Source organism: Thalia democratica, unplaced genomic scaffold, assembly GCF_965202585.1.
Source record: "Thalia democratica unplaced genomic scaffold, ktThaDemo2.hap1.1 HAP1_SCAFFOLD_1184, whole genome shotgun sequence".
Classification (NCBI taxonomy): domain Eukaryota; kingdom Metazoa; phylum Chordata; class Thaliacea; order Salpida; family Salpidae; genus Thalia; species Thalia democratica.
The window spans coordinates 3,812-13,665 of NW_028140085.1; the positions used below are offsets into that span (position 1 = coordinate 3,812).

The following is a 9,854-nucleotide window of genomic DNA, read 5'->3' on the forward strand; positions in this document are numbered from 1 at the left end:
AATTCTAATTATTTTAACTATTTTTATTTTTATCTTTAATTAAAATAGATCTTAGATCATGAATAAATATTTTTTGTTGAAAAACTGTTTTAAACTGACATGCTTTTAATATCAATAGAATTTAACAATAATAAGAGTAGAAACTATAAAAAAAAACATATTTTAAAATAACTTCAAAAAAACATGTAAATTTTTTTTTAATAGTTTTTCATCAAAAATCAATACATATATACAAACAGACTTTGTAATTGAATATGAAAACGCAGCTTCAACCAATCTGCAGCGTTCTGTTCGGCTTCATCGAACTTATGACGTACGGCGGCGTCATGATAGGCTGGAGCTCGTTAGAACCGATCCTGGTAAAAGAAGGTTACTTCTCTAGCGGCTGCCACTCGAAAACCAACCAATCAAGTCACTCGAACGAAACTCATCAGATTTGCGAGTTTCAAGTGGAGCAGCTCAGCTTAGTATTCACAATCACGACTTCAGTCGCGCCCATTTTGTCACTGCTCTGCGGGCTTCTGTTTGACAAAAAAGGAGGCTGGGTGGCCAAGACCACCATGCTGGCACTGATAGCCGGCGGAAATTTACTGAACATTTTGAGCGACCCACACACTTCTTCCTGGTTGCTGTTTGTGTCTTTCCCGCTGATGATCGTCGGAGGTTACGGATTAGGATACGTGAACTTGGGACTGGCCAACTTCTTTCCGAAAACAAAAGGTCTTGTGTGCTCTCTGATGAGCTCTGCTTTCGACAGCTCGATAGTTGTGTTCCTTTTGATGAGCTTGGCCTACGATTACAGTGGAAACTTGAAGATGTGCATGACGGTTTACAGCTGCGGGCTTTTGCTGTTTTTCTCGACAACGTTCGTCCTGACCCCCCGCAACTCAGTGCCCGACAAAAACTCGCTTGGCAATTACGAGTACGGATACAAGGAAGTTCCGTGCTTCTCAAACAAGACGCAGAACGCCTATATCGCAAATAAAGATAGAAATCAATATATCGCAAAACAATATGGAAAGAAGGGCGAAACGAAGTTTTCTGATCAGCTGAAAAAGTTCATCTTCTGGGCAAACATCGCCCACTTCAGCACAATCCAGTTCTGCTTGACCTTTTTCGTTGGCAGCTTCGACTTCTGGGTTACCACTCACTTGCAAAACAGCTCCTCCATAGCACACCAAGCAAAGTACTATCAGCGGTTGCTCGGAGTGCTACAGTTCTTGGGAGGCGGGCTGCAGGTCTTCGGAGGCTTCTGCAACGACTGCTACCGAAACTGGGCGAAAAAAAGAATGACGTTCGAGCAAGCCACTTTCAGGGGGGTTTCCATCTTCATGCTTTTAGGGGACTTTTTTGTTGTTACCATGCTCGCATGCACTCTGATACCGGGGCAGTTTGCCATTGTCATGAGCATTTGTTGCCAGGTGGTGGGCCGGGCCTTCAGCTACTCCTCCTCAGTGGCATTTGTGTCCGTGTACTTTCCCGCTCATCTCACTGGCTCGATGTTCAGCTCTTTGTATTGCGTTGGAGGGCTGGTGCTGCTCCTCCAATTTCCCGCCACTTTGCTGGTTACGCGGGTTTTTGGCAACCAGTTCCACCAAGTATATACGTTCCTTTTAGTCATTGGTGTGCTAACAATGGCCCATCCGGTGTTGCTGTTTATTAAATCTAAGAGGAGGGTGGAGAACAAAAACATAGAATATAAAGATAATAAAGAAAGTTTGATCTTAAACTCCGTTGGAATTTAAAAACTAATAGCTTTTGATGCTTTTAAAGCTCGATATCAGCATTTTTTTTTGAGACGCTTATGTGGGTAGTTTTGTTCAACTTATGTTTATTAAATCATAAAAAAAACATTGAACGCCAATTTTATGATTAAAGATTGTTTGAAAAATTTGAAAAAAAATCATAATAAGTGTATCATATATGAAAGTTTTTATACCTTTTAAAATTCTTGTTATATCTTCTTAAAAATATTAAGATTTATTCTACATTATAAAAAAATTTAAGTTTAGCCCTACATTTCACATTTTTTTACTGTGATACTATTCACATTTAGATTAGAACAAAAATCAAAAATATATATACGTCATGTATTTTAGCTATTAACCAAACAGTTAAAGTTTTAATGCTTAAAATTTTTTACCAACACTTTGATGTATTTTTTTGTATCGTTGCTAAAAAATAAAAAGATTTTACAAAGTTACTTAATTTTCTGTTTAGTAATGAAAACTAACAGAACTCATATCCTATTAACATTACTGCGGTCAACAAGCTTTAAAAGTACATCTGAACAACATTGTAATGTCTAACCACTCTACGAAGTGGTGCATGTTGTATGAAATTAGTTTGCCGCCTAAGAAAAATCTGCTGGAGGTGTTACAGATCCGCTCGAGTATTTAGCGCATGGAGGCTTACCGCCCCTTACACCATCCACTGTATCACTTGCCCTCTAAACTTAATTTTTGATCAGTGAATTGTTTTTTTTTTTAATAATTCACGTACTTTTCACTTTTGGGCTTTATTTTGTTGCTGTGATTTGTTTAAATGTCTTGATGTCATATAAAATTTTTGCAAATGTTGCAGTCTGTTATCATAGTTTCTTTTTTACTGCTTTAGTTTTGTGTTTGATTTTTATATGTTATTAAAGAAATTTTAAAAGTTTGAAAATAACAGTTTCTAATGAACTTTCCATGAAAGCTTGGTAAAGAAAATAAATCAAAAGACTCGCTTTAGACTTAAATTTTATAACAAAGCTTACGGTTTGGTAACCAGTATTATGCTCAAATTTAAATATTTTCTAGATCAGGGTCGGCAAACTGCGGCCCGCGAATAAAAAATATTTGGCTCGTGAGGGACCTTTTTAGCTAAAATCATTATTTTTCTAACCAATAAAAAGAATTTTTGGGCTAAAAAACTTACAATTAGACTGAACACATCATTTTTGGATTAAAATAGTACTTTAATATTGAATACTACTAATATTTTTAAATAAATGTGGTCCACGAGCAGTTTTTTAAGGAAACTTGGTCCGCGACTTGTTCTAGAATCTAGGTGAATGAACAGCTTATATAAACTTTACCGTAACTTTTTTTTTGTTTCTATATTTAAAAAAAATAAAAAACTGTAATATACAATAGCAAGACGAATCGTTTGAGATGTTTTAGTTTTTATACGATGACAAATTATGAAACTTTTTGATTTAACGAGAACTTTAAAGATAAAAATAAGCACTTAAAAATCAGCTTGACTTTGAAATAGTATAAAAACACTTTTTTGAATTTTGTACTTAATCTATAAAAAAAATTGTAATCTTTACAGCAAGAAAAATTGTTAAAGCTGTTTTTTTTTATCAAAAAAGTATATAGTTTTAAGTTATATTAAGTTTTAAAATCTAGACTGAAAGTTATAAAACAATGATTTTTTGGGAGTTTTTCATTTTTAATTCTATTACATTTGAAGCTGAAAAAAATGGAATATTAAGCTGCAGCAAGATGAAAAACAAAACTAAATTTTGGTCAAGTTTACCAGATTTAGTTACGGTAAATCGTGCACGAAGTATTGCTGACTTTATAAAGAATTTTTTTTAGTCGTCCTAGTCAGTAATTATGACATCTCTACAAAAAACCGAAAAAATACAAATTTCAGTATATTTTTAAAGTTTTTTTAATCCACTTAAACAACACATGTTTATTCATTATTTACTTTGAAGATCTTTCAACTAAGGCTTATCAAAACAGTATATCAGTAAGAATAAACTTAAATAACACTAATATTAAAATGAAAGCAAATAATAATTTATAAAATATAGAATCAGCGCTATTGGTACCTTTAAGGCAAATTTAAAATGCTTTAACTTTTCTTAAGTTTCCAGGTTACTTAATATCGAAAATTAAAAAAGAGCAAGAAGTTCAACATCGATAAAAGTTATTGACCCTCAGAAGTGTACAGTTTTATAAAAACTTCCTTTACTTGGCAATATTTTTGAGAGGTTTTCTAAGAAAATTTTATAAGAAGTAAACCAGATTTTTGGGTTTGTACATTTAAGAACAATTTTATAAACTAATCGACTTCTAAATGAAATTTACAGGGACGTTTCTCCCACCTAAGAAAAAAGCAACATTATTTTTAAACTTAGCTTTAACTGTGGTAGTGAGTGACTTAAGTGGGAAAAACGTCTCAAAAATTTCACTTTTTATTTTATCAGCATATGCCAAAAGTATTAAAAAGCTGGTTTAATTGTCTATCGAAAAGAAAACTAGAAAAAACTACTTTTTTTATGATTGACTAACAATCATGATCCTACCAGTAAATACAAGGCCGAGAAATTTCAACTTTAGTGCGAGCTGAGAAGTCTAATCAGCTAAAAAAAATTTAGAAACTTTATGTATTCTACCACTAAAACCCAGTTTATGTAGGCAGAAATATTTCGTTAATTATATTATATTTTCAAAGTATTTATATTGATTTGATTTGTTCGTTTTGGTATTTTTTTCTCAAGCACATTAAAAGTTTATTTTTTTAAATGTATATCTAAGCGTTTGTTCGCTTTAGTAAGATTTTAAGTCTAGTAGCTTTTAACAGCATTCAGTAATTTTGTTCTGGCAATATCGTTTAGGAACTGGTCACACATGCACGAAGCGTCATTTTCGCACGTACTTTAACTGTTCTAAATAAGAACCTTTACAACTAAAAACTTTTTTCTTCGAAACATTGTTTTCCAATGAATAAATAAAAGTTGATTGCTAGTTCATTTTAAAGTTGGGCCTTTAATCTTTAATTAAACTTTAATCATTTTGTGCAAAAGTGTCGCTCCGTGTAAAATTGACGCTCCATTCACTTCTGACACCTTATAACAGCTCTTGGTTAATTTCGAATTCAAATTATATACTAAATTTTAACGTCATTTTGTTTATTATATATTTTAAAGTGTTTCAATTTTAATATGGTTTTATTTCAGTATATTTCAATGCACTATACATTTTTAGCTGTAACCTTAACCTTTAAAGCGTAACTTTTACACTATATGTTGTTATTTAAACAACAACAAAAAAGTTCACAAAATATTTGGCCATAGGACCTGGTGCACGAAAAAACCTTTCGGTTTTCAAGTCTCACCACTTTGGATACCTTTTAACCACTAATCCTAGTGTTTACAGTAAAAACTCCACTTAATTTTTCTATTTCAAATGGCACTCTAACTGTACCGTGATAAAAAATTTATTCTTTCAATAAATTATTTTTATTGGTAAGGTTTAAAACGTAATGCATACAAATAACACAAAGATATAAATTACCTTTCATTGAAAACTACGGTTCAAATAATTTAGTACCACAAAGTTTGTGAACAATTTTAATATTGTAAATGGTGTTCAGATATAAAACGTACAACTATCAAAAGTTGTTGTAACTTTAAAGGGTAAACAAGTTTAGTAGAAATTAAATACAAAGTACACTCGCTGGAGAAGGTATAGAACCGCTTGAGTGTTTGAAGGCTTACCGACGCTCGATCCAACCACTGTGTTGTATTTGTACAAATTTTAAAAAATAATTACTGCAAATTAGATGAAATCCATTTAAAACAAAAAATTCAAACATCTAAGCTGTTTTAGTTCAAGAAAACTATAGGCATATGGTTAAAATAAACAAAAAATAATTTGGGCTATTGCTAACTTAGAAATCACCTGAAAACCTACAAATGTTTTTAACTTATTATTAATTGTGTAGTAACAATCTTTTTTGTTTTTTTAAGTTCAATCATATCATAATCTGTTACTGTTAAAATAATATTTCAAGTAATGTTCAAATGGGTTAAAGTTATCAAAAAAAGAGGTAGAGGGTACAAGCATGGTTGCCACTGACCAAGCTGAGAAATATTCCTGACTTTTTCCTGACTTTTTACCAATATTTTCCTGACTTTTCTAAATCACACTCTTAAATTAAACTTATTCTAAAATACATAATCTAACACTTACAACTATATAAAGCTTTCAATCTAATTTTAATACAGGTCAAAAACAACAGTTTTTTGCTGTATTCTATTATCAAACTTCCAGTACATCACTTAAATCATCTGTGTATGATTGATGTTTGTAATAAACAGCTTTATCAGCAAAATACTTGTATTATTACCTTATAAACACAGCTTGTCTGAAAAAAGACACAATTTTTTAGCATTTCCTAGCATAAATGTATCTAGATAAACAAACGACATATAACGAACTTTTACAATTAAAACCTTAAATCAATAAGGAACTTTCACAGCTAAAATCTTAAAACAATAACGAACTTTTACAGTTGAAACATTAAAACCATAATGAACTTAATCAAATACTGTTTTTCTAAATGTATGTACTAAAATTTATTTTCTCCGTTTTTTTATTAGCACTTCAACCTCTTCATCTAATGAAGATATGGTTTCCTTCATCTGGTCTGCATTCCGCTTCATTTTCTTGGCAGTTAAAATCATTTGCCTCATTTTATTTAAATCGCTCTCATCTGCTGCCCCCTACACTTGTTGAAGAGAATCTTTTCTCTAAATCAAGCCACAACTTGTGGGCTTCATTTCTTTTCTTTTGGCACTCATTTATTTTTGCCTCTAATTTAGCTGCCTCTGATTCCTCCTCATCCTCCATCTCTTCCTGCCTTTGTACTTTTAAAAATGCTTGATATCTGTTTAAAAATAAAATCTAAATTAAAAGTATACTTAAACAACTTTAATTATAAAATATTACTCTAACACTAAAACGTAACACTCTAAAAAATACAACATACGTTGATCGTGCGGTGGCTACCGACATCTGCATATCTTTCGAGACATTTACTTGATATGGTTCTAGTTTGTACGCATACATTTAATCTTTAATTCTTCTTCTCACATTAACTTGTTACACATTAACATTACACATTAACTTGTTACATAAAATATTAAACTAAATGGTTAGTTATAAAGAACTCAATTATTTACTTAAACAAAAAACACTTTGATTCTAAAACTATGCTAAATAAACTTTTGTGTATATATCACAGTTTCACTATGGAAGTGTCCTTGCTACAGGTCATCAATACTAAAAAGCTTACAAAATCTGCTTGTTCAAGTAGGGTACTTGTTCAATATGTTAATAGAAAATTTTTGCAGTTTTATAAAGGATATTTTACTAATTTATACCAGATGAAGGCATTGGTAATAAAATTAAATATTTTCTAAATTTCTAGGAAAATTTTTGAATTTTTTTCTGACTTTAAAGGACTTTTAATTAATTTCTACCATTTGAAGGCTTTGGAAAACAAGGAATTTTGTAAATTTAAACTGCCAAAATCTGCCTTTTTTAAATTTTATCAAATTTCCTGACTTTTCCTGACTTTTTTTTAAAACCCTCCATTTTTTCCTGACTTTTGTCATTTTTTTAAATTTTTCCTGATTTCCTGACCGAGTTGCAACCCTGTAACAAGGTTAATGCATTTTTTTACGTTATCTTTCTTGTTGAAGTAACAAACTTCAAACAAATTTATTACATTATTTGGTAGGTATTGTTTATTAAGAAACAATTTTATGGGATTTTGTGTAAAAAAAACAATTTTTTATTATAGTCTAAAGTTTAGCGTTAATTTTTAGTTTTAATTAGTATATTACTAAATTTAAAAGTATAGATTGTTTAATTAACATTTAACTTGTTTAAAATTTTGTCTATATAATTGCTTAAATTCTAAAAAAATGTCATTAATCGAATTTGTAAAGTTTAATTACGCATTATTGTTCTTTTATTTCAAAAACATAGCTATTCATCGAATTCTCTGAAGTTTTAAATGTCTGGCAACTAACTTTTCTTTAGCAAAATTGCTTTAATATTTTAGTTCAACAACTACAAAAACTCTTTTGAAGTTTATACATCTTTTAAAACAATATTTTTTTGCTGCTGTTAAGTTTTCAAACCACAGATAAGATTAAGTAAAAGATTTGACTCTTTCTAATAAAATAAAATGGCAAGTTATTTATTTAAAAAAACGACCGAAAAGACGGAATAAATAAAATTAATGACCCGAAAACCGAACAACTATATATTTAAACAAAACAAACTTGTTTAGTTTTATTTTTAGTTGTAACTTAAAACTTACAAAACGAATACTAATTAATTATTAAATGAAATTCGTAATCGTATGAACGACAAAATGTTGCTTAATTTAAAAACTAGTTTATAAATAATCTTAATTTAAACACGTACTCTTGTAAATATTATCTAAGCTGAGTTTTCCTAACTCCTTTTAATTGTTTTTTAAACGAGGTCTAAGCTTATTATAGTCTTTCAACATACTGAGCGTGAATTTTAGTTATAACAAAAACTAAGTGTAGTCCGCAGTTCACAATAGTGGAACTAAATAGTTTTGAAGTATTATAGGAAGCTAGTTAATTATAATAACATTTTTCTCGATTTTTGTACCTTTAGTAAAATTAAAAATATTTATGATAATTAATTTGCAAATTGACTTTTTGTCTAAAATTAAGAATTTGTTCAAGTTAGACTTCAACTTTTATTAACAATGAAACACTAACTTAATTTTTTTTATTTAACTATATCCGTAATCGTGTTTTATTCCTTATTAAGTTTAATTGAATTAGCAGTATAAACTTTTTAATTAAAAATATTAGTATTTAACTGTAAATTTTTGATTAACTTTAACTTTTTCATTGCAGATTTGCTATTGTTCGACATAAATACAACAACTAAAATTTAGTATCAACTGAAAAACATAAAATACCTTATGTAAATAAAACTTTGTTATATACCATTTTAGTCATGTTATAAAACATTTTTTAGCTAAGATGAACACACTATCAAAAACAAATAGGAGATATTTAGCCTAATTAATAAAACTAAGTTTACAAGTATATCAGCTTTCAAAAATGCTGGCAAATTTAAACTCTGCACTAAATTAAGGTGGTTTCCGTTAAAATTGTGTTTTAGCCAACTAACACTCACATGTGTTATGGGAATATACAAACGAATTTGAATTGATGATTAAATTTTGAAACGGCCTTCAAAGTTATGAAATGTGCTTTAAAAACATTTAATTTTTAAACTTGTCTTTTCTGGTATAATTTACCGCTGAAAATAACAATCTCCAGTGTTAACTTAGTTATCTTTTGAATGTATACATTATAATTTTAGGAACTTAATTAGTCTATAGTTTATTTATGTCCTTCAATAAAATCTAAGGTTTTTTTTTAACACACATTTAACTCTCTTTATGAAAATAGTAGTAAAGTAATATAGAAACTCAATGGGAAAATGTTCTAAACTACAAAGCTTCATTGTTCTTCTTACTTTTATTAATTCAAATATTTATATTACGCAACAGACCGGTCAATGGACGATTTTGTAAATGCAACTCAATAAAAATCTAATTTCTAAAATACGATTTTTTTTTACAATTAATTTCTTATTTAAAAGTTAAGATTATTTTGTTTAGCTAATGTTTGATACATTTAGCTTTTTACAACATTAGTGTACGTTTAATTAATAACTTGTTTTAGTTCATCAACTTCATTGCAAAATTTATTTCATTTTTTGTTAAAATGCCAAATCAATAACTTTATAGATACTATAACAGTGTTTAAGTTTAATCTAGCAATAACTGATTAGCTTCCAATAAAGATATCTTCACTTTCATACATCAGTCCAAAAACAACGCTTCAAAAATGAAAAAATCGCTGCTAAAAAGCAAAGCAGAATATCTACTGAAATGTGCGCCAATTGCAGAAACCGCTCAGTCGGAACGAATAAGCAATAACACGTAGAACGCCGCAGTGAGCGCATTGCTGTGTAAATATCAGTTCTCTTCTCTCCTATTGTTGATAC

General features: G+C 29.7%; 1 protein-coding gene across 1 annotated transcript; it reads left to right on the top strand.

Moving 5' to 3' along the window:
* The first annotated feature begins 254 nt into the window (after positions 1-254).
* Positions 255-1,745, top strand: LOC145847988 (equilibrative nucleobase transporter 1-like). The gene has a single exon (XM_082953785.1). It carries the CDS (start codon positions 255-257, stop codon positions 1,743-1,745), a length of 1,491 nt encoding a protein of 496 aa, XP_082809911.1.
* Positions 1,746-9,854: the final 8,109 nt, after the last annotated feature.

Coding starts and splice junctions, on each gene's coding strand:
- LOC145847988 (XM_082953785.1), top strand. CDS start 255: ATGAAAACGCAGCTTCAACCAATCTGCAGCGTTCTGTTCGGCTTCATC.